The sequence below is a fragment of the Columba livia genome, chromosome 3 (assembly GCF_036013475.1).
Source record: "Columba livia isolate bColLiv1 breed racing homer chromosome 3, bColLiv1.pat.W.v2, whole genome shotgun sequence".
NCBI classification, from domain to species: domain Eukaryota; kingdom Metazoa; phylum Chordata; class Aves; order Columbiformes; family Columbidae; genus Columba; species Columba livia.
Genome location: NC_088604.1, coordinates 63,118,774 through 63,144,362, shown reverse-complemented (window position 1 = coordinate 63,144,362; position 25,589 = coordinate 63,118,774). Strand labels below are relative to the sequence as shown.

The following is a 25,589-nucleotide window of genomic DNA, read 5'->3' as shown; positions in this document are numbered from 1 at the left end:
AATTTGTCCATGCTGCCCCTCTCTTTTTCTCCATCAAATCAAATGGGACAAATTAATTCATCTTATAGAGTTGCACTAAAATGAGAGTTTGGCTTTGACCTGGAATGTTAAAAGTGCTTGAAATGAAGTGTGCGTTTATTATGTGCTTCAGCAGTAACACCCTTCCTTGACTTTGTTCTACAGATGAAACACGAGCCATTCTTCTTGTTTGGCAGCAAGCTTGAAAAGAAAGTAGTGGGGAATATTATAAAAGAAAGAGTAAAAGGAGACATTCATGGAGATAAAGACATTACATCCAAACAAACTGAGCCGATACGAATTAAAATCTTTGAAGGAGGGTAAGAAAATGCAACTGGAAATTTCAAGCTCAGACTGTCATTTTAAAGAGATTTGAACATGAATATGAATGAATTAGGATGTGAACAGTCTCCTGTATTCCTGCCATGTCTTGTAGCTCCCAAGCCTCCTTTTTTTGTGTATGTGTCAGTCTTAAAACAAACTGCAGGGTACCTGTATACTTACTCTTGTTGCTGCTTTGTTATTAGGGCAATTATATTTTTGTCTGTGTGACAGCACTCACTTGAAATTGTTGCTTTCATTCCTTAGGTCATAAAGAAATGGATAAATGGTTAACATTTTCATATTTTCTATACCCTTTCTTTGTACTTAATGGCTTCCATGAGGTTATCTTTCAATTTTTAGATTCTGTGTACCTCCACTCCCTTAAATGCGTTACCTAGGTATGCTTACTCTTATTTTTGTATTTTTTAATTATTTACTGAAGTTGGATTTTGGAGATAAAATGTAAGATTACAATGAAATCTATGGTATTTAAGCCTCATCCATAAATCGGTCATGTATGGCTGATAAAACAATGTTTAATTTCACCATGGCCATCCATCACTCAGATGATAACAGAAACAAATAGCAAAGAGAGGGAAAAAGACCTGAAAGCACATTAGCAGTGTTTTGAGACTTATGAAGCTTATTATAACCAGCAAATGAAATGGACACTTGTTTGCCTATGCAGTATACTCTGAAATGGAAGATACTGTTTTATTTCTTTTACAGAATTCTGACATGATGCAATGAATTTACCAGTTGTTAGTAGTGAATGCTCAGTTGGTTGAACAAGTCTTATCAAGCTCCAGTGGTTTCACAGCACTGTTTTATTATTGGGGTAACTAAATATGTCAGGATGGAGATGTAAGAAATTCATCCATCCATTTAATTCTCCTGTCGGTTTGTACCCTAAAAGGTAAAAATCTCAGTTGTCCTTCATTCACATGATGTGTTTTTGCTCCGCTTTGATAGTCTCCATGAGATGAACCTTGGCATTGCTCTGTAGTCTGCCACACTGGGGAATACAGCCTACATCTCGCCTGAAAGACTGAAAATGTTATTTTGGAGATTGTTATAGGTATACTGGTCCAGACACCCTGATCCTGGCTGTTCTCTGTAGTCCTACATTGTCCTAGTACCCAAGCCACTAGGCTGGCTACACAAGAGTGACCCAAACTTCAGGAGTGAGCCTAAGTTTACAAGAAATTTCAAGAGCTGTTGCTTCAACTCACACCCACTTTGAAGTATAAAGTTAGCCTGTTTCCCACTATGTATAATTTCTGAATTTGGATCACCCAGCTGAAGATAATCGGCACTGATGTAAGGTGTGTGATAACAGGTCAGAAGAGTAGAAGTGTGTGAAGAAAAGCAACTTAAAGGAGGATTCAGAACAGTGTGAGCTGCAACAGATCACTCTGTGAAATGCCTCTACCATCTAACACCTTATTTAAGAAACTTTGTATGTTACTTACACCATCTTAAGTTTCCCTGTAGTCCAATAAGGTCTGTGAAACTATTTGTGTAAATAGACATAATTCACATGTCACCTAGAAATGTCTCCTAATACTATTTGTCTATGTTTAGATAACCTTTGAGTAGAACAAAAAGGAAGAAACCTTGATGTGCACATTAATTTCTGGACGGGGGTACAAATAATCTGTGCGATAGAGTGGGAGCTCCTCAATAGGAGCATATAACCTGCAAAGCGAGAGTGAATATGATGTAGTGTTAATGGGTCCGTTCTTTCCTTATACATCATAATGTTATCATGCATTTTATAGTAATTATTTATGGAAGAGTAGATTAAATATTTTAATTAGTTCAGCTATTTTAAATAGATATAATGTTATTTCCATAGTATAACCATGTCTTTCATTGTTTTCTGTCCCGACTATTGAATTTGTCCTCCTCTTCAGGATTTTGTTTATGTCTTCTGAAAGCTAGTTTTTAACATGGGTGGGTTTCCATGCTACCTTGCTCTTAGCTGTTTGCAGAGCTGTTCTGTTCTTCTCTGTTCTGCTCCCGTTGAGCTCATCTTCATATCATCATCTCAGCACGCTCAAGTGGTGCACCCAACTATGCAGCAAATGTCTCTCATCTTCATTTCACTTTTTCTCCCCTGGACAGACAAGCGTGCATGGTGATATCTTGTTTCAGCAGGGTATTTTCATTCCATTTTTCATTTGTCTTGGGGAGTGGATTTGCTTATGCTTCCTGATTGCTTCTGTTTTGTAAATGCAAAGAAGGCAATTCAGAATCCATAGCTGAGCAAGATCAGCCGTTGTCGGGGTGTTTGGTTTTTGGGAAAGCCCGTGCGCTGGGCAGTTGTGCAGCTGCTGTGTGCCAGGGGAGGGGAGCGCTTGTACGGCGGGTGGGCAAAAAGCAAATAAACGGGGCTGGGGAGGAGTGAGAAGCTGAAGGAACAGAATGAACGGGGTTGAGCTGAAAAGTAGATGTCACAGCGCATCACCACCTCACTGCACCAAAGCCCATTAAGAGCAGTTTGTGAGTGTGGCAGCAGAAGGGGTTTTGAAGGAAAAAGCTAAGAACCATTGTTACTACCTCTGGCAGGTGGCTTGATTCAAATGGAATTATCTGAATCACCAAATCTGCTTTCCGTCACCTGTGCCTGCAAAACCCTGATGGGATATGAAGCAGGGTTTCTCAAAGAAAAACAGCAATTTGAAGTTCAGCACTTGCTGGAGTACAGTCAGTCAGTTACTAATGGCGTGAGCTAAAAAGGAGGGACAGGGCAAGCATGCCCACTTGTCTGACATCTGGTTTAATAACGTTATCAGCTGACAGAAAGAACGCTGAAAATTGCAGGACTCTGAGGCTTTTTAATGCTTTTTAAGTCTGGAGTCCCATTCAAATCAAGCTCAGAGCAGCCGTGACCATAGTCCTTATATGAAAGCTGTGTAGTGGGAAGGGGGAAATTACTGAAAGCTTTGAGAGAGGCATGAGTTAATAGTAAGATCTAATATTCCTGGGGGCTAAAAAGATAATCACCATGGACTCAGTCTTCTGGTGTTTCGGTTTTTGAACATGGCCCTCCTTAAATGTCAGATCTGTGTGTGTCATTTCTCTTACAGTTGTTATTGGGAAGCACACTTACAGAGTCAAGGCCAGTTATGACCAAGAACTGTCCATATGAATGATATAGAGACGTATCTTGTCTAATTGTCTTTGTGCCCAATGGGATCTGACAGATGACAGAAGCTGGTGGAATGAAGTCAGGCAGAGGAACAGCAGAGATGGAGCAACAGAAAAGCACATGTTACAACACAGCATTTATCTCACCAGTATCAATCATGGGTCATATGGTGGATTCCATCCCAGCAAAATCAGACTATAAGGAGAGGTGAAAAGAAGATAGAATGGTAGTCTTTCAAACAATAATGGGCATTTTTTCTGTCTGTGAGAGAAAGCCTGGAGACAGTTGATGAAGCAATGGATAGAGATGACTAGGAGTATTTGGCACATGTGTATGAAGGAGAACCTGGAAAATGGAGCAGACAGAAAAGCAGAATCTCAAAAATGTTATACAAAAAAACGTGCTAGGGAGACGGATAAATATTAAATGATGTTAGACTATGCCAGTTTTGCCCATGGTATGAGGGACAATGAAGGAAAAGGGAGAGGGCCTACTTTATTGGAAAAGACATGAAAAAACCTGAACTTAGGCATCCACATTTGAAAGAGGAGCTGATATGTTCAATAGATAGCAATATGGACATGAGAACAGAACAGTGTTTTACATATTTAGAAGATATTATCTTCAGTATTTATATTGCCAGTGATACAGCTGAACATACAGAAGAAGTGTTCATCTAAGAAAAGCACACTTGAAAAATGTTTCAGCTCTGTAACCCAAAAATTGCCACTTCTTGTAGAGTTATCATCACATTAACAGATTCTTTCACATAGTCCTGTATTTATTTAAAGCACTGACTGTCAGTACCAATGGTATTTTGTGGACTGTGCATCCACAGGGTGACTGAAAGTACTTTGTGCTGCTTAGGGAAAGGGCAAGGGAGGACAGAGGGCAGACAAAATATTCTTTCTCAGTTCTCTCAATTTCTGGATTTTACTCTGGGTGAATCAGGATTAAATTCTCCCTGTAGGGAATGCACAGCACTCTTGAAACCTCCAAACAGCCTGGGCAAATCCCTTGGGCCCTTTTAGATTTCAGTATTAACGATTTATCTTGACAGCAAAGGCAACGTGCAGCTTTACATAGATTTGCATATCTTATTTATTATCTAACTGCACACTATGTAATCAGCAAAAATAGCATGGAACACTTATGCCAGTGCTAAGAAAAAAATCATTTAACTGCTTTCTGCTAAGTATGCAGGTTGGAAGTTTCCCATTTTATTTCTAAAGTAGCATGTACCTGAGTGAACCCAACTCTTGGTGTCCCTTAGGGAGGGATCCATCTTTGGGAACTTCAGGCATCTGTATCATAAATGCATACATCCTTGCTAGTCATCTGCATTCCCTTTATGCTTAATGCGGAGAAATGCACATTTCCAGGATCTTATTTATCTGATCCCACTGGATAAAAACGGGATAAAAATAGTTAAATGGGCCGTGCTGCAAAATGATGCTGTTTTCCATGGTGATGGATGCCTATGTTGTACAAGACTATAGTTAGCTGAAATAAATCCAACTGTAGACTCGTATTTGGAGTTGTGCTGTGTCTATACGAATGGTGGCTGATCTGTTTCCTGACAAGGTGTTAATAGGATCACAGAATCTTAGAGTAGTTTGGGTCAGAAGGGGCCTTCAAAGGTCATCTAATCCAACCCCCTGCAATGAGAAGGGCCATCTTCAACTAGATCAGGTTGCTCAGAGTCCTGTCCAGCCTGGCCTGGAATGTCTACAGGAATGGGGCATCTACCACGTGTCTGGACAACCTGTTCCAGTGTTTCACCACCCTCAGTGTAAAAAATGTCTTCATCATGTCTAGCTTGAATCTCCCCTCTTTTAGTTGAAAGCCATTACCCCTTGTCCTGTCGTAATAGGCCCTGCTAAAAAGTCTGTCCCCATCTTTATAGGCCCCTATACTATTCTTATACTACAACCATTTGGTTTCAAATTCTTAAAATACATTGGGACCAGTGCATTCCCTGAAAGACAAGTACTTTGTGACTTCCAAACTGAAAATTCAGTAGTTCCTGTGGACTTTTGTGGATTTGTTGTGATGAGATATATACAGGATCAGGATCAGATGCATAGAGGTGATGTTTGTGCATGTACGTGAACTCGAGTCTGTATGATTTAAATGCTTGCTCTCTTCCAACAGGTATAAATCAAATGAGGATTATGTCTATGTCAGAGGTCGTGGCCGAGGAAAGTACATTTGTGAAGAATGTGGAATTCGCTGCAAAAAGCCAAGCATGCTCAAAAAACATATCCGCACTCATACTGATGTCCGGCCTTATGTATGCAAGTTGTGCAATTTTGCCTTCAAAACTAAAGGTACTTGACCCTCTTTGCTGAACTCTTGCCACTTCCCCAATGAATCCTGAAGTATTTTGCCATCCAGGCACCCTTTGCAATCACGGAGAGAATTTTCTTCAGAATAAAATTATTGTGTTTATGTATACAGGAATTAGAGAGGTTTTTCTCTTCGCTTTAATTGATCCAGGGATTTTGTGAGACTCTGAGACTCCGTGGATGGCTTCATTAAGAGCTATAGGCTCTTGGCTGGTCCCTTTGTCTGCAGAGAAAATGTAGTAGCATAAGAACTGCCCTTACAAATAATACTTTCTGCCAAAATTGTTACATGGTGCAAATTTTAATTGCAGCAACACTTAAATACTACCAGGAGAGTACACTTGTTATGACATAATGTCGAAGCAGAGCATCAGCTGCTGAGGAAAGCATGCCTTCACAGGCTTTACAGTGGGTCAGTTTCAAGTTCATAAATAATGTATGTCTCCCAGATGAGCCACTCCATCCACTGTGGCATTAATTATGAATAGAGATCTGATAGTTTGTGTTCACATGTATTTATCAGCACAGAAAAAAGCTTCCATTTGTCACCCTGAGGCCACAGATAATGATATTCTTTGGAATTCAGATTTGCCTTGCAACTATCTCCTTAAAATAAAAATAAATAAATAAATTATTTGGTAGCATTTCTTTGTAGCACATTCCGAATGAACCTTACATTCTCAGTTTCATAGCTTCCCTTTGGCAGACAAGGAAATGGATTCTGGTCCCAGTGCAGTGAACTTACTTGAAGAGGGAGAAAGGGAACTAGAGGAAATTTCTCCCAAGATCCCAGTGCAACTTCATGGCTGTTTTGAGGATTGAGAATTGTAATAGTTTCCATGAGTCCAGCACTTCTTCCTCTGCCAAAGATGGGAATAGCTGATGAATGGTAGCAGACCCATCAACCTAGTTTAAGATAAGAACTTTCATGGGGGTGTAGGGACAAAGACAAGGAGCTTCTAGTTCGTAGTCCCAATATACCATCTGCTGATTTGTTCTTGGGTCGTTGTTTACATTTGATATCGCAGGAAGAATGGGTCTTTAGGAGGGACTTGAAGGAGGATTGTGGTTTTGCAGCTATGTTCAGAGAGGACATTCCAGGCAGAAGAGCTGGCATGGAAAGAAATGTGAAATTGCTGAAGCTGTCATTTCTGGCAGAGAAGAAGAAACAGGGAGGAGGTGGTATGCTATTGCACAAGATGGGCATGAGCAGGAAGAGACTAAGTTAGTGCTTGAAGTACAGAAAGTGTTTAACTGGTGTATTATTGCTTATGAGCAGCCTTCAGCCTCATAACTATTGTTGCTGTTTTGCTGACAACAGTCGAGGACAGACCCTCAGAAACTGTTAGGTTTTCAGTGTATACTCTGAGTGTTTCACCATCCTGAGGCATCAGTGGCCAAGTTAGACTTCTCATGCAGTTCAGAGACACAATAAGAAACTCTTACTGAGAAGGAAATAGTTTGAACTAGCTGGGACTGAAAGTCAGAGGAGAGGAGCCCAACTTGTGAGCTTCTAAGCACATCTCCACTATCCAAGAGTGGTGCAGTGTTCCTGCCCCCAGGTTGCTTGTACCACATGCACCATCTGGAGGCACTGGTCGGGGTCCCAAAAGCAGCATAGGTACCAACACAGAGTGCTTTCCTTGTGCTAAGAAGCACCATGTCTTGGCAGTGAGTTGGGTTTGCTTGTGCCATGCTTTCTCTGTTGGGTGTTGCAAATGTGACTGAAGTGGCTAATAGATTAGAGTGATATTCTTGTTTCTCCAGCTTGTGCTTTGTGCTCAAGATTCTTTGCCATGAAATGTCTCTTGGGGCCAGTCTCAACCCAGTTTTCTTATCTGTGAAAAAACAGACTAAGACAGGCACTCCAGAAAGTCAATAGTCTAGTGTTAGACTGCTCCCTCAGGGGAATGGGAGGTCTGATTTCAAATCCCTGCTGTGCCTGGTTCAGACCTGTGCTCCAAAGCAGGGAGCTGAAGCTGGATTTCCTGCATCCCAGGTGAATGCTCCTCTCCGTTCAGACATTGCAGCTAGATAGTAAATGTCTCATAAATGTCTCTCATAAATGTCTTTGTCGTGAAGTACATTTGCTTCAAAATACTTCGAACACACTGAACATTTAGAGCCTACATGTTAAGTAAATGGGAGAGAGAGCCCTTTGCTTGAAAGTGCCACTGTGAAACTAGGAGTGTGAACCCTGAGTGGCTGGTGGGCAGTGGCCTTACTTCAATGTCCAAGCAGTCTGCAGGTATCACAAACACTGAGCCCAGTGACAGATAACATCCAAAAGAGATATTTTAGCTTGCTGGGATGCCTAAACGTCATGTGGAAAATTGGAGAGATGCCTACATACCTCTCAGACCCTGAGTTTAATTTTTTTATTTTTAGATATAAACCCCCACTCTTATTAAAACAAGCTCTGAGGGCAGTGGGCTGGATGAATCAGCCCTGTTTGTTGTTTTTTTCTTTTTTTGTTTGTTTGGTTGTTTTTTGTTTGGTTTGTTGTTGGTTTTGATTGGTTGGTTGGTTTGGTTGGTTTTTTAAACTAGAAATGCCCATTTGCAGAATAATGGAGTTAAGGTACACGAAAACCTGACTTGGAGAGTGATCTTTGCTGTTGTTCATTAATTGGATTAATCTCTGATCCATAGGAAATCTGACAAAACATATGAAGTCTAAAGCACACATGAAAAAATGCCTGGAGCTTGGGGTATCAATGACATCTGTAGATGACGCTGAAACTGAGGAAGCAGGTATGTTAGAATGATTCAATTTTGTTGGAGTGGCCTCTGGAGTGTGCAAATAACTCATTGCACTTTACCACAGTGGCTGGCATGGGAAAATATATTAAGAGGATTTGGGGCATTTTTAAATTAAGATATTAATTTTAATTTAATAAACAGGAAGTGTAAAAAATAAATCTGACAGATTTGTCTGAGTTACATTTTTTATTAAGATATGTGAGGAGGAGCTAGAAATGAAAGTGTAACCTGTTGTCATCTGTCTCCTACAAGGTTCCCAGTCTTTTCAGTTTAGATGTGAGAGATGGCAATGTTTAGCAAAGTTGCAAGGGGGGTAGGGTGAATTTCCTTTTTATACTTCCTTTCAGGTATAGAATTGTGAGGTATTTTTATGAAAAAATATTGTTTGAGACTATGAAGAATGGCTTTATGCAGCCATCCCAGACGAAGAGCATCCAGCGATGGCAATGGGTGTGCTGGGTGGGGAATTAATGGAAGGCATAAGAGATGGGGTGGGCGCTCACCATTTTGGCCTGCTGTGACTGTTGCAGAAAACATGGAGGACATGCAGCAAGAGACCGAGAAGAGTAGCAACCTGGCAGGCCTGTCAGCAGAGCACCAGTTTTCTGACGCGGAGGAGTCAGATGGCGAGGATGGCGATGACAATGAGGATGACGATGAAGACGAGGATGATTTCGATGATACTCAGGGAGACTCAACACCAAAAACCAGGTCAAGAAGCACCAGCCCGCAGCCTCCTCGGTTCTCCTCCCTGTCGGTGAACTCGGCTGGGGCGTCGCAGGGGGCTTCCCCTGAGGGCTCCCTTTCCGTGGGACACTCCTCCCTCATCAGTTACTTGGTCACCTTACCTAGCATTCAGGTTACTCAGCTTATAACACCGAGCGACTCCTGTGAAGACTCACAGATGACAGAATATCAGAGGTTTTTCCAGAGCAAAAGTACTGATTCAGAGCCCGATAAAGACAGGTTGGACATACCTAGCTGCATGGATGAGGATTACGTGCTTTCGTTAGACCCCACTTCATCTCCGAGGGACCTCTCACCTTCCAGTCGACAGTCGTCACCCAGCTATGATTCTTCACCCTATAGAGATAACTCACCAAAGAGGTATTTAATGCCAAAAGGGGAATTGTCACCCAGAAGGCATCTGTCACCCCGAAGAGATATTTCACCCATGAGGCACCTTTCCCCACGGAAGGAGGCTGTGCTGAGGAGAGAGTTATCGCCAAGACGAGATGTGTCACCAAGACGTCACCTATCACCGAGGAGACCAATGTCACCAGGAAAAGATGCGTCTGTTCGAAGAGATTTGTCTCCTAGGCGAGAGAGGAGATACATGGCCCCTGTTAGAGCGGCGTCTCCCCGGAGGGGCTTATACCATAATCCAGCGTTGTCCATGGGTCAATATTTACAGTCTGAATCTATTCCAGTGGGGCATTCAGTAAGTATGAATGAGTATTTTTCACTTCTGTTGTCAAAACCAGTGTTTTTATCTAATGTGTGCATAGTATTTTAAAAACCTTTGCAGCTTTGTAGAAAAAGAAGGCATAAGCTTTGAGCTTCAGTGGGAAGTCCTGGAATTAATGCAAGAAATTTGGAATAGATGGGGATCCAGTCAAGATGTTGATTCAGTTAGATGCTACAGAGTAAACCTAAGGGTCAAATCTTCACTTGGTACAAGCCTGAGTAGCTCCATAAACTTCAGCAAAATTAGGCTGCCCCATCTTTATTTTAAAACAACCCAGGAAGCTGACATGGCGTGTGGGGCATGTTACAGCACCGTCAAACCTTTCACCTCCCAGACTGTCAGATGGGATCGAGCCCAGATCAGGGCTTAAGGCCCCAATACTGTAGTACTGTGCCCTTCGCTGACTTATTGCTTAATGCAATAAAAGCACTAAAATAAATTGAATCTCTCAGAAAACAGGATGCCCATCAAAATCAGGATCTGTGACTGGAGTTTAAAGGATATCATTGTGTGACAGGAGCAGGCAGCTGTCTGCCCTCCCGAAAGCGCCATCACGACTGGCTGTTTCGACAGGGACACAGCCGTCTGGGTGGAAATGGAAATATGCAAAACTTGCACAGCTGCTGTCTGTGCTGTTCCCTTTTGGTAAATCAGCTCTCAGAAACTGCCGACTTGGCAGCTTTGACGGGCCCTAGCATTCACAAAACACTCTCTTCACAAATAAATTCGGTCTTTAGAGTTAAGGAACGGCCTCACCATGTATTCATTTATTTAATATGCTTCCATCGCCACATTGGATGTTGCTGCTGCCCTCTCACTGCCTGCCTCGTCAGCCTATGTGTGTGGGTTGAACCTGGGCAAGCTGTGACAGGCTCCCGCTGCCCCAGGGCTCCCCTCTCCACTGCCCCACGGTTCCCCTCCCCACTGCCTCACTGCCAGTCTTCTCGGCTTTTTGTGTCATCTTTGCGGTTCTTATCTGTAAAGGAGAAGAATTGAACCTTGAGCTTATAAAATCAATGTTTCCAGAGCTTTGGAGTTTATTTCTCTATGGAGCCAGGCCGATGTGGTATCTACACCTGGGAATGGAGTGAGGGATGCAGCTGGGCAAAGGTGGAGCAGGGATGGATCGAACAGAGCCAAGGAGCCCACAGGCCTGACAGATCCAAAAATGGCTTCCCAGCTTCTCAGGGGGATAAGGGAAAACTGCAATGTGAGTGGCCATGTGTGTAAGAGAGGGCAATGGAGGTACTTCTCCCACATCTTTGACATGGCCTTATGGCCTGGCAAGTTGCTGGGGAGAGCAGTGGAGCAGGGTGGCTGACTAGGCGGTCCTTGAGGCACGTTAAAACCCTGCTGCACACTCGTAAGGGTGATCACTCCGTACCTGAGAGAGGACTCAAATCCAGCTGACAGTCCTACTGACAAAGTAAGGAAGCACAAAAAGAGGATAAAGAGCCACCAGTTTAACAGTCATGATGTCTTACTATCAAATGCTAGGGACAATATGAGATGCTACAGCTGACATTGTGCAGGGAGCCCAAGCTCCTAATGTCCCACATGAGATGCTTCCAATGCCATCCTGTAGTAGAGATTTTGGATATGTGATGATGCCGGCAAAAGGGTATGTAACAGTCATCCTCGGCCATCTGACATTCTTGCTGTAATGTTTGCCTTGTGTGTTATGCAGACCTTCCAGCAGGGCATTTAGCACATTATAAGGATTCTTTTAGCACCCTTCGCTCTTTCTTTTGGAAAGTCCACCATGCCAGATGGGCTTTTAACACTTATTGTGGTTTTGAGGTAGGATCAGGCATGTGGCAGTGAAAAACCCAATGTAAAAGATCAGTGGTCCTACAGAAAGCACTGATAACTCAGTGCCATGTTGAGTGTTTTGGGAGAGAAGCCCAGACCTCAGTACAGTCACTAAAACCTGAATACAGGCATCACTGGAAGTGGAGCCCGGGCAAATTTAAATGAGGAAATGACAAGTGAGGAAGATTGCCTATCTCAACAGGTGACTGCAAGGAAGAAAAGATGGATTCCTCACTCTTGATGCCTTTCTGCAAGACGTACTTTAGCCAAACAGCAGTTGAATTTAGGTGAAACACAAGTTATTATACTCAATGTGCGGGAAGACAAGTAACACCTGATCTTGCTGTAAATGAAAGCTATCAGAGAAGAAAAAGAATAAAGTCTGTTTTTCACTTTCAGAGAAGTGAAATCCAGCAAATCAGAACATGATTAGCAACTGCATCAGTGGTGCAGATGCCAGTTTACAATCCTGCTTCTTCTTTCAGAGCAGCATTGGGTTCCCAGTCCTTGCAGGGCTAAGAGCGGTTTTGTGCTTCTGGTGCCTGCAGTTCCCAGAAGAAGCCAGTTTTCTGTCTTCTCCACTGACACAAATCTATTTGATCTATTCTCTTTGGACAGTGCTGGTCTAGTTCCCCTTCATGTTGAATGAACATTCCCCTTGAATGTTCAAGCACTTTGGTGGTCCTGTGCAAAGAGCTTGTAAAGTGCTCTGGCATTAAAAGCACCACATCGAAAGCAATTGAAATTACTTATTTAGGAAGTGGAAATGAGCATGGGGAAAGTAACTTTTTTTGTAGATTGTACAGATTTTGTAGATTGGCAGTTAATCACAGGATATGGTCTTGCAATAGGATACTCTCTTCAAAGTAGCCTAAGGCTCAGGTTGATGCTGGTGTACATTTGGCTTTGACAAGTTAATGTCCATCTTTAAATTTAAAGGCAGATTCCCATTGCTCTCTAAATACATTCAGGATGTTCTCTTCTGTCGATGCCAAAGGTTTCTGTCCTTTCTGAGGAGGCTGATGCCATTATTGAACGGCTCTGGTTCTTATTCCCAGTCACTTATGCCAGTCCTGAGAGAAAAAGGAAAGATGGGAAGGCTGCTTTTGTGCATCCCAAATGCATCCCTGTTAGCATTTTAGTTTAGATCAGGCATATGTATCTGATGTCACATTCATTGTGCTTTGACTCACATTGCAGAGCAGTCTTGGAATAAGTGACCTGGATTGTTTTCAGATGAAATTAAGCTGGAAAATGTGCTCCAGGAGTGCTGCAGGTGCACTTAAACTGCAAGTGGGCATTCAAGTGAGTGAGAAGGGACCACATAACTTTAGTCCAAAGCAACCTTCCCCTCCAAACCCACAACACTTGTGTTGTGAACATGGGATCCAGCACCAGCTGTTTTGCTCTGTTCCTACTTGTTCCCACTCCTACTGCACCCTTCTATTTCCCAGTGTGGACCAGAGCTTTTGCCTCTTCTTCCAGTCCCAGGGCTAGACAAGATGAGATTGTGAACGTATCTTCCTGTGAGCAATACAAACTTGTCCCTAGCAACAGTTCTACCTTCCAGGGGGTAGTGGATTTTGCTTGCTTTGCTGTTTTGTTGCACTTTGCATTCATTTTGAAGTCTGAACCCTGTCTCAGGATATTCAGAAGGGCCGAAGGGAGTTAGGCACCTCTCTGTCCACTTGAAAGTTGATAGGACTTAAGGTCCTTTTATCATCCAAGACTTACGGATATTAAATCCCTCCCCAAGCACTCAGTATTTTATCATCTTGAGTGAAATGCATTCTTGTACAGAGAGCCAGCATAAAACTTCTGAAATCCAGGTAAACTGTACCTGGGTCCATTGGTATATGCGGGCTGCTATGGTGCATTCTCAGTAGGACTGCAAATTGAGCTGATCTTGAAGCTGAAGTCCCCACAGATTTATAGCGACTTTATTAAGCATCATGTCTTTTAGCAAGCACGTTGATAATATGCTTTGTTTCTGAATTTCACAATAGAGTTCAACATTTTCTGGTTTTTAATTTTAAAAAGCTTCAAGTACATTGTGATCAAAGAGATTGTTTTCCACCTGCCATCTTTTTGCAAGCTGTGGCCTGAGGCTGCTGGGAGGATGTCTGTGAAAGGTGCTTGGCTTTGAAATGCGATCTTTCTCTTAATCCTCCACAGAAGGTTTTGAGTGATGTACCAGATACAGGGTAAACCCCATCTTGTCCCTGAGGCATTCTGGGAGATCTGTGAAACTGGATATGGCTTTGCTCAGAGGTGTGATGTAGCAGTCTAGCTTCATGACCAGGTCAGAAAGTTTAGTGAAGCTCTTACAGATTATTGTTACTTGGAAATTATATGTCATCTGGATTTAGAGGGAAACATGCTAAACTGCAACAAATGAGAATTAATAGGAAACAAACTGGATACCCATCACCTGACAAAGAGAGGAGCACATCTCATTGCGCTGGCAGCAACCCATTCTGACTGCACCCCAAAAAAGATACCGTGACATTCTGCGCTGTGCACAGTGATGAGATCCAGTACTCTCCCTGTCAACAAAATAAAGTCTTTGGTTTTTCAGGATGTTTGTTAAAAGAAGAGAGCTCTTCTAATATTCAGTTTTTGCCCATGAATATGTATATATGTATCTGCTTGTAGATACGAAAGTACTAGATATTGGTAAAGGAAATAAAAGCAGCGTAAGAGTTATGAAGAGTTATTAATGCCTATAGCAATTTATGTTGATCATTTCCAAACTCATCTGCCAGAGCTAGAGAAAGATAATCCGATATGTGCTCAGCCAAGGCTTGGAAGGCTTCCAGTGGACACGCACGCACTGTCACTGCCTATGTAAAAATTACGCAGATGAGACATATATTGGATGATACTGCTGATCTTGAAGCACATAGCAGTTTCTATCATGTCAGCCACCTCTGTCCAACAAGGACAGACTGTTGTTCTAGTCCCTTTTGAAACTGTGGCAAGGTACAGTGTGAACCTAGTGTCTTTCTCAGTTAGAGATTTGTGATTAGTTTGTTTTTTGATGAGTTTTACTCCTTTTTTTGGTTGCTTTTGCTCTGTTTCCCTTAGCCCAAGTTCACATCAGATGCAGTAGTGATAAATGTCATGGCTTAGGAAACAGCCAAGAGGACAGTATGACTGAGAAACGAGTTGACAGACCAAAGATGGGAAAAAAAAGGGAGCAAGCAGCTGTGCAGAGGTGAAGTTAGTGATAGGAAGGACTGACAGTGTAGGTGAACTATGTCTTGTGGCCTGGCAACTGCAGTTTATTCTGTAAATTCTTCCCTGTTCAGCAGTATAACATGCTGTCACTGTGCTTTCTTATGGCAGTTTCTCTTTTATGAGACTCAAGCATCTCACTTTCTGAATAGGAAAATTCCCAACATAGATTTTTTTTTTTTTTTAGTCTCTGAATAATAACATCTCTTTAAGTTGGAGTTTGATGATTATGGGTCACCCTTCCTGTCTCAATTTTGATTTATATTAAACAGGACAAAGCATCTGAGCACAGTGAGATTAAGCCCCTGGGCAGCACAGAAACTGAATCTTTAATTGCCCCCTAAACCATTTCCCTGCGATGGGATCAAGAGTTTGCTAAAAGCCTCGAGAGCTAGGATTTCCCAGCAGTGAAGCGCTGCCACTTCAACGTGTTGGCATTTAGCAGTGCAGTCCTCGGGCTGCCATGCCAAGGCTGTGGTAGCAGTACAGCTCTGGGGCAATTGCTAGGTGTTCGGTAAATTTGCAGAGCAGAGATGAGCATTTTTGTTCATTTGATATCCTCTGGGAGTCCCTGAGAGCTGTGTGGCCAAATCCCACGCACAATTATGAGAATGTCATCCTGTACTTCTGTCATCGTTACTCCTCTGGTCAGCAGTAAGTGATACTTAATCATCAGACGGAAAACAAATTTTAAAAGTTAAGAATGAAAACCAGAGAAATCCAAAAGCCCAGGGCATATTTAATAGTGAGTGGAGATGGAGCTATTAATTCTTCCAAGGCACGAACTAATGGGAAGGCACTGAAAATGTCAATATTGTGAGATTGTTTTTTATTAGCCATTACAAAATCCCTCATTCTTCTTAATCCCGTTATGAGGGGGTGAGTCTCCCTGCGACAGAATCATCACTTTCACTCACAGTTAATCCCTGTGCTTTTGTTATTATTTATTGTTTACACTACAGATAGGCCAGAGTGGTGCTCTATTGTCTTAATGACTATAAAAACTTGGGTCTTAATTATACAAAGACACTTGACCTTTCGTGGAAATAAAACCCATCCCCTTTCATCAAGGATTGGGTAAGGTTCACGGTGGAGGGTAGGAGGAACAAGTGCCTTCTCTGGGGCTCCAGAGCAGGATCTTTCATCAGGCAAAAAATACATACATGCAGTCAGATTTTCCAATACTGCCAAGCAGTGGTGGTGAGCAGGGAGAGTTCAGATGTGTATTTCTCTGCAGTAAAGTCTTGATACCCAGTGTGGACTGCCAGTACCAGAATAGTTTGCCAAAAGAGAGGGTAAGATGAATCTCCTGGCCAAATTTCTCCTGGTGATGAAACTCGTATCTACCCCAAATTCTCTCCATAGTTTCAATTGAATATAATACTCTTCACTTCCTGACCCAAATTGCTGCATTGTGTTACTGAACACTCTTAACTAGCTGCTGCCTTGCACCTCAGAGGCATAAGCCCTGTAGGGCTGAGGTAAGCAAAACCTCCTATGTTGTTTGGATAAGCAATTAGTGGAGTTTTCCAAATGCTTTGGGATCCATCTGGATGAAAGGTGCTGCGTGAATGGGAAGTTGTGTTTGACAGGAAAGCAGATAGGTGGTTTGGCAGCTGGACAAGAATTTTGCTAGTAGCAGTGCTGATTTTTCTTTTGTGTTTTTTTTTTGTCTGGTTACAGAGAAGGGGCTTGTCTCAGGGGCCTTACTTCAATGTATATGGAGAAAAAGGAGGTATGGAGCACCATGGGTCTAGCCCGTTCCCCGAAGGTCCGAGTGACTACATCTTCAGTCATCTTCCACTACACTCCCAGCAGCAGATCCGAGCACCCATCCCCATGATGCCTATTGGGGGTATCCAGATGGTCCATTCAGTACCGGCAGCCCTTTCAGGTTTATGTCCTCCGTCCGCTCTGGCCCTGCAGAGGGAGGGCTCTGAGGAGAAGCAAAGAGGAACTGTGGAAATCCTTACAAAAGAATCATATAGTGTTTCTAAGCACCATGAGAAACGTAGCTCTCCACACAGCATGCACCCTGCCGCTCCCTCCAGCGTGCCGTCCTCCCCGTTGCTGTTGCTGACGCAGAGCACGTCGGAGGACAGTGTTGTAGCTACCGAGAGGGAGCAGGAGGAGAACATACAGACTTGTACAAAAGCCATAGCCTCTCTGCGAATCGCCACAGAAGAAGCCGCTCTGCACGGGGCGGAGCAGCTGCAGAGGCCTTCTGAGCCTCACCAGAAACCTTTAGAAAGTGCACATTTTAGCATTAAACACTTTAGTGGATCTGAGGCGGGCCAGAGCTGTGCCTCAACCACCCATCCTGACTTGCACGGTGGTGAACAGGACAGTTTTGGTACATCACAAACTGCATTAGCTCATCCCACCTTTTACACCAAGAGCTTTGTGGACGTCCGGCAGTTGGGCTTTCAGAGCAGGAGCGACCCCCCATCAAGCACACAGGAAAGAAAAGATCCGTCATCTGAGAAGAGCAAGCCACATTGATCTGAGATGCATGGAGACTTTCACCTATACATTTATCCCACTTTTTTTTTTTTGTATTCTAGAGATAGGAGAAGTATTCAACTTTACAGCATGCCTGTTCTAAGTTACAGTAGTTTGCTATTATATATACTTTTGTTATATCAAAAGAATTAGATAAAATAACAAGTCATCATGAGCCTGACCAAATCTAAATTTGAAATTCTTATTGGGTCTGGTACTTTTAAATTGTACAGATGTTTGTGCCTTTTCTTTACTTTGCTTATATTCTTATAAGCATTTTTTTAGCAGTAATTTGTACATATTTTAGAATTTGTGTATCTGCTTTGTAATAAATGTAATTTCTTTCCTTTTTTGGACACTTGGATCTAAATGATGTAAAGCAAAACAGCATCAATATATGTGAGGTTGCACTAAAACATATTTTTATATGATTAAAACTGAACAGCTTTTATGTACAGCTCTGATTCTGTAATACTAATATTTATTTACTTTGTTTCATAAATTGTAAATTTTTTTCTTAATGTTGTGGATTGCTTTTCTATGTGAAGCATGGGATTTACTGTTGCGTAATTAGAACAAAATGTATATTGTAAAACAAGATATTTAAACTAGAGTATCTTATCTTATTCTGCACTTATGCATTAGTAAAAAAAAAAAAAAAGGTAAAGGATGTATCAGTCAGTTCTTAACTCTTGTAATTTTTTTTGGTCTCGTTTGCCAGATTGACTATAACTTAAGTGCTGATTGTGATTTTAAACTGATAGTGCCGTAAAGCATTAAAGTAAAACAATGTGCTATTGTGAGTTTTTTCAAAGCTTTATAAAACAGTTATAAATATATTAAAAGTATTTGGTCTTACGTGAACATGTTGATCTAGATACTCCTTTACAAAGCTATGGGAAGACATTCCACCCCAGGTAAATACGTGCAAGTGCACGGCTGGTGCATCGGTGCAGCCCCCCGGGCAGGCGCGGAGTGCGGCGCTGCCGGGCGGGGCGGGGACAGCGCGGGCGGCCCGGGGCCGGAGCTGGAGCCCGGCTGGAGGGCGACCCGCTCCGTGTCCCGGCAGCGGCCGCTCGGGGCTGGGCAAGCAGTGCCCCCCGACAGTGCTCGCCAAGGGCTGACCGCCGGGCCGAGGTGTCAAGCGGAGGTGCCCTGGAGTGTCAGAGAGGGGCTTGGAAGGGGGGAAATAAAAGGCGTTTCCTTGCCCTTGAACAGCACGGCTGGGCGCTCCCCACTGCGGTGCTCGGGTCAGCGTCAGGAGAGGCCCCGTCCCGTCCGATCCCGTCCCGTCCCGTCCCGTCCCGTCTCGTCCAGTCCGGCGGCCGGAGGAACGCGGCCCTGCTGGCCCCCTCGGCCTCCAAGGAGCGGGATCGACGGGCAGGAAAGTCCCAGTCTTCCAGAACAGGGTCTCCATCCGGGTGAGGTTTGCTCCAGAGGGAAGTCAGGAGATGCCCGGGCTTGTGTTTGTACACGCGTGGTGGGTTCCTGCTACCAGCAGCATGCGAGCGTGCACATGTGCGCACACACACAATCAACACACACACAACACACACACAGAGGTGAAAGATACCGACGACCTGGATTATATTTTGTGCTATTTAGTGGATTATAAATCTGTGAAACCAAGTTTGTATATTGACTTACATTTAAAGAGTGTTCTTTAAAAAGAAATAAATATAAACTTATATGCATGAGGTGTCTAGTTTTCATGTGTTCTTTGAATTTTCCAAGTTTATTGATGTTCCAGTATATTGTTAGAACCTTTTATTCTCAAGCACTACTTTCCCACACAAGGACTGCCCTTAAGAATGTGAGCGGCAGCAAAAAATGTGGATCATCTATTGTCCTCAGATATTATCAGACTAACACAGTTTATTTCTTCAAAAATACCATGTGGGGGCAGAACCACAGCTGGTACTTTGTCGCAAATCTAGCATGATGACATATGACGAGTGTAATACCATAATGGATAGTGACCACTTCTGACCATTAAAGGTTAGTTTCTCATATCCGATGCAGCCTTCCTACCTTTTTTCCCAGATCATTGTGGCAACCTTGCCAAGATAAATGTGTGCCAGAAAACTGGCTCATCTCAGACTCGAGAGAGGAAAAGCAGTATATGTAGTTGGAGGCAAGGAGCTTGTTGGATCATGCTTCCATAAAAAAAAAAAAAGGGAAAAGAAAAAAAGAAGTCAATTGTACATTTTAAATAAATGACTTTATCTGATAAAAGCCTCTCTCTTGGCTGCATGGCTGTATTGAGAACAAAATGCTCTGCACAACGATCAACTAATCAAGTAATCACAGATATTTTATTAAAAGGGAACCAGGCAACCCCCAATGGTAAATGCTCTATTGACATTGCCTTTATAAGCAACCCCCTTACTGTGGGAGTTACTTCTGGCTTGTTTGACTAATTTAATTAATTTGCATCTGCAATTTACCATCTACCTTTTCAGCCTCAGGATTTTTTTTTTTTGTAATCATTGAGCCAGTATCACTGAAATTACACGTGATATTTTTGGGTTACAATGGGACAACCCTAAAGAGGTTTCAGGTACTTATGATCTTAACTGTATTTTCTTAATGAGTTAATGTTTGTACAGTGCTTTGAAAAAATCATATCCTTATACAAATCCTAGGCGTAGATGATGACCACTTTTCACATTTTGGCAGGGGTGAGGACAAAGGCAAACACGTCCGATAAAATTTTCCCAGGCATGAGCAATTTTTGGAACTGCCACAGCAGGTACAGCACCCAGGACTGGGGGCAGAGAATTTCCGGAGCGCTCTGTCCGCTCTGCCCGGCACAGTTCCCTCCTAGCCCACAGCACTGACAGTGGCATGGGGCTGCGTTTGTGCCCCGCCGTGCTGGGCTGTCACCCCGTGCCTCGAGGCTCAGCACTGCAGGGACACAGCTGCGCAGCTCCTGGCCGGGGTGGTGGTGTCCACCTCTCTGTGCTGACAGCCCCTCTGAGGGTGATGGGGAGGAGGTTGACTCTGAGGTCTCTGATGTAAAGGTTCTGTGTTTTCAAAAGGGAAGAAAAGAAGAGATTCAACAGGGCACTCTAGAAAACTGCAGAACCAGATGAGGATTTTTATATGCAGTATGCTATAGAATTTCTATGTCAGGAATATAATTACCTATTATATTGTTCGAGGAGGTTATAATTGTCTATGAAGATCCATATGTCTTTTCTGCAAAGCACAAGTGAAATACAGATGCTCTGGCAAGCACTCTTCATTCTCTTCTCGCGGAATACTGTCACCAGAGTCACTTCAGGATTTATGTGCGTCAGCAAAACAGAGACCATATTGGTCTGATATAACTGCCTGCACGATCCTCTTCTGAAGCTTTAGATTCTGACTCAGGGTAGTGACTCCATCACATGTTAAATACCTTTATGGAGATTTCCCCACTGCAGGACACATTGCCAGTAGTGAGTAAGACTTAGTACCGATGAATGACATTGTTAGCTTTAACAGACCCAAATGGTACTTAAGTACAAAAATTTCAATCCCAGAACACTGCAGTCAGCTCCTGTTTTACCCCAGTGGCACCTCCTGGTTTGAGGCTGTTTCCTTGAGTTCTGCTTTTGAGCATGAACTGGACTTCTTGGAACTGCTTCATTCTTCATTCGCTTCCAAACTGAGCTGGACACCAGAAACACATTTCTTGGCCTAGGTCCTCCAAGGGACCTGCCCTACTGAGTGGGTCTTTGAAAATACCTGACCTGAGAAAATGGGACTCCATTTTGAATTATTCTTATGGCAAGTGCTGTCTTCACCTCTTAAGGATTAGCCTAATGACTTGGCCCCCCTCTCTGAGTACCTAAAGAACCCCAAAATTCTGTGTTGAAACTTCTCCTCTTCTAGATCAACAACTCCAGTCTCCTAGGAGAGGTGCCCTAAGCACCCTACAAGGAGTAAAAGAGTATTTTCTTTCCTGCTGCAGTTCTGCTACTGTGAAGCTAGAAATTCAAGATTGATTGGATCAGCGAGATTGTAGCCTGTTGTCTCCAAGAAGAAAAGCTCTTTGAATGTGCCCTGCTTAGTACAGAGAGAGCCATCTGGAAAGCCAGTGAATAGAGTGGTGTGAGAGAGACTTTTGAAGGACAGGGACAGAGCCAAAGAAGTTCCCTGCCCACAGCCTTCAAGACAGCTTGGAGAGGATGGTTTCAAACACTGCTTAGATTCCAGCTCCTTTCTGAGGTGATTGACTCTCCCATGTCCAATAGGAGGGGGGGGAGGGTGGGGCAGACTAACAGTTCAGAGTAAGGACCAAGCCCCAAAATTTAGGTGCTGCACTGCCTGAGCCCTTTATTGGGTTTTACCCTGAACAGCTGAGGGACAACAAGCCTTATTGATTTATTCCACTGCACAGTGGAACAAGCCAATGGGACTTATCCTTTTAAGTCATTTAGCCACCCCTGAAAATCTCAATCAATGTTCTCTGAAGAATGCCCTTAAAGTAAATCCAGGATATTCAATGCAAAACCTGCACATCACATCATATATCTTGGTCTAGCCACTGCTTTGAGGTTGGTGGTTTTGTTTGTTTGTTTGTTTTCAGTTACATTGCCTGCATGAAAAAATCAGCAGTCCATGTACTAATGGAGTTTATTACTGTGATGATGTCCCTGCACCATTTTCTTAAAGACAAATTACATACACTAAACACAGGCCTTGAACCTATGGTTAATGTAGGCTCAATTTAAGATGAAAGTGCTGGATAGTTTGACTTGTTCTGCAATTATTCTTGGGGACTTTCTGTATGCTACGTTTCCCACATGTGTTTGTGCTGTCTTCAGTATGTCTGCTTTTAACTGGATTCGGTATCACTGACAGCAACAGGAATGTGGGAAACAGCTTTCACTGTGAACCACTTGGCTTTTGCTCCTGTGTGATGCTTACGTGAGCTATAAGAAGTTGATTGGTTGTGTGTACATAAGTCTTCTCCAAATGATTGTGTTTGTTAAGGAAAACTCTTTTTAAGAGTTCCTTTAATTAGTGCGTATAGAGGTGCCATGTACATATGGTTCGTATGTGTAGGGCTTTATTAGGCATGAGATTGAATTTAAGCAAAAGATAAATATCTCCATCTTTTTATACAAGATGATCTTGACCTGGACCACTGTGGAGGCAGAAGTGGATTACACATGTCCTTGGGAGCAGATCCCTGCAAGGACCATGAACCACTGAAATCCCCACAAAGGATGAACTGCCATTCAGGGACTACTGGCTCTCCATGCTGGCAACTGGCTGCGCACGCCGCCTTGGTGACATTTACCCGTCAGCTTTAAGAAACGGGTGGCCTCCTATTGCGCTGTGCATTGTTGTACGTGTCAAAATCATCTCCTACAGGCAGGCCCCTCACCCAACATGCATCAAGCAAGCTCCAGTGGTGCCAGTGCACTTCTGCTGCAGAGCAGCTGAGGGAGTTAGGGAGCCTAATACCTCTGAGGGCTGTTCAAGCATACAAATAACCTGTATGTGCTTGGCTGCTTGCAGGCTGGACTGCAGGATGGTGGGAGCAGCGGTAGAAGAAAACAACAGCTTTTGAAAAAACAGTAAAAATTTCTGCTCTAGTGAGTTTCCCTGCTTTTCTTCTGCATTGTGTGAATATTCATTCTGAAGCCAACATGATGAGGAGACCTTGATCAGCAGCAGGCTTAACCAAAAACAAAAACAATATTACCACATAAACTGCCTTTTCACATTCTTTCCTGATGAGTGACATCTCGTAACTGACAGGAACATTGCTAAGCAAAGCAGCCAGGATGAATAGGCATGGCAGTGTGCACGGCCCCGTGAACACCCAGCAAGATGGAGAAAGCCAGTGGAGACAGATTGGGCTCCGTACTGGAGAACAGCATTTCTTTTCCCACTCCCCTGCCAGAATACAAGAAGAGGCTGACACCATGCCATAGAAACTAATGGAGTTTCCACATTCATTTTAACAGCAGGAGCTGCAGTCTCTGAAGGCTTGTTTCCATGAGGTGGTGAGAAATCTCGCTGCTAAAGTTGCAGGGATGTCAGAGTACTTGGCATTTTGCCATTTCAACTTCTTTCTTTCCTATCTGCTCCTACAGGAGAGAAGGTCTTTGCCTGGTTCAGCTGTGCTTTGCTAGGGTGGGGTGGCTGAGGGAGGCAGCTCTGGGTCGTGGAAGGAGCTGGTCCCCAAATATCCCGAGCGCTGGTGTAAATGCCCTGAATCCTCCAGGCATATTAGCACTGGCCCTCTACACAGTGGCATTGTGTAGTCTGGAAGGAAAACAAAGGCTTGGGGGAGGAACTGTGTGCTTATTCTTCCTAAATGGATATATACTCATAATCTGCAAAGGGAAGGGTTACTTCGGAAGAGTGGCTATTTGAAAAGCCAGGTTTTCTGAAGAGCTGGACTCTTTGGTTGAGGCACTTAGATTAAGTGGTCAGAGATTTCAAAAGTGCTGAGCACTTGTTCTCAGCAGAAACTACTGGATTCTGGGTACATGTGAAAATCTGGCCCTTAAAAACTTCTTAATGACTAACTTAATGACGTCTGGCACTTCACTTCCATTTGTTATTTCTCACAATCTTTCTTCCCTTCACAACATCCATATTTAGACAGAAAGTAATATGGAAAAAAAAAAAGAATGAAACAACAATGAAACGTTCATGGTTGAAATTGCCTGTTGCTTTTTACTGACAGAAAAAATGAAAATGATAAAGTGGAGGCTTTGATCAGTTTTGTGACAGTCTTTCCTCTCTGTTTCATATTTCTTGGTGACATTTTAACTCATGAGATGCATACAGAGAGACATCTTGGACTCATCTTAAATCTTTCAGAAGTCTTCTTTGGACGCTCAGTAGAGATGGGGGGCTTTTAACTCTGCAAAAAAACAAAACAAAACAAAAAAACACAAAGGCGTGGAGCAGTCCTTCTCTGGCAGAAGATGAGCTAAATAGCCTAATAGTTTTTTCCATCTGTATTTCCTCTGGTCCTGCTGCAAGCAGGAGGGATTCATATCCAGCTGATCTCTCAGGGTGGGGGTTGAAGGGAGCTGGGTGATTTCATAAGCTGAGCCCCGTTGCCTGCTCCATCAATTAACACAAGCAGCGGGAAGAAGCTGAGGGGGGATAACACCCCCGTGGTGTTGCCCCTGCTCTGCGGGATCCCCTGAAAGGTTTTTGCTGGCTCTCTGCAGAGCTGGATCCCTGCCAGGCTGCAAGAGCAAAGGATCAGCCACCGTCTAGAGCACTGCCCTGCGCTAACTCGCTGGATTTCCATGCAGAAATCCAAGTGGGAGTTAATGCTGCTTTAAGCAGCCTAAAATTTGGCTGGGCTTGCTCTCTGGCTGCTACTGCGCAGCTGTGAGTGGCCTCCGCCACTGCCAGGAAAGCCACTGGTGGGGCAGTGCTGGTTGGGGGACTGAGCCCATGGGGTATGGCAGGGGGGCTGGCGGGGGGGCTCCAGGATGGCTGTGGCTGGGGAATGCAATGCTTGAGGCTGCCCTGGCCCATCAGTGCCCCACCAGCTCCCAAAAAATACTTGGAAATTCTGTATCCTGGAGCTCACAAAGTTTCCTGGCTCCTGCAGTCTGATTTTCCAGGAAAGGGGACAAGCTAAACCCTTGAACAGCTTGGTTTGCTGTTTTTCTTAAAATTAAGGTATTCAAAATAATGCCAATGGTGTCAAACGTTACCCCTCCCTGGAGGAATATGAAGCAGGAGCCAAAAATGTGTTGTCACAATGCTCATTACCTGAGAATTTTGATAAATTAAAAAGGGCAATGAAGAAGAAAGTCACTGCCTGTTTTAAAAAGGCAGGATAGAGTCTCTTTCCCCCTCCAACTTCGATGTGTTAGTTTCAGAAACATCAGCAGTGATGATGATTTAGTCATCTGTATTCTGCGGGCTTTAATGGGATGCCAGCTCCTGATTTTATACACTAGTTTCTTGATAGACTGCCTATTTCAGCA

General features: G+C 43.3%; 1 protein-coding gene across 17 annotated transcripts in view; it reads left to right on the top strand.

The window, feature by feature from the left end:
- The window catches only part of HIVEP2 (HIVEP zinc finger 2), a 141,380-nt gene extending 122,058 nt beyond the window's left edge, over nucleotides 1-19,322 (top strand). For all 17 annotated transcript variants that reach the window (XM_065057235.1, XM_065057225.1, XM_065057233.1 and 14 more), the window contains 5 exons: nucleotides 184-338; nucleotides 5,651-5,826; nucleotides 8,496-8,597; nucleotides 9,137-10,047; nucleotides 16,807-19,322. In XM_065057235.1, coding sequence (XP_064913307.1) covers nucleotides 184-338; nucleotides 5,651-5,826; nucleotides 8,496-8,597; nucleotides 9,137-10,047; nucleotides 16,807-17,625 — 2,163 coding nt within the window. In that variant the 3' untranslated portion in view covers nucleotides 17,626-19,322. The remainder of the gene's footprint in view (nucleotides 1-183; nucleotides 339-5,650; nucleotides 5,827-8,495; nucleotides 8,598-9,136; nucleotides 10,048-16,806) is intronic.
- The last annotated feature ends 6,267 nt before the right edge of the window (nucleotides 19,323-25,589 follow it).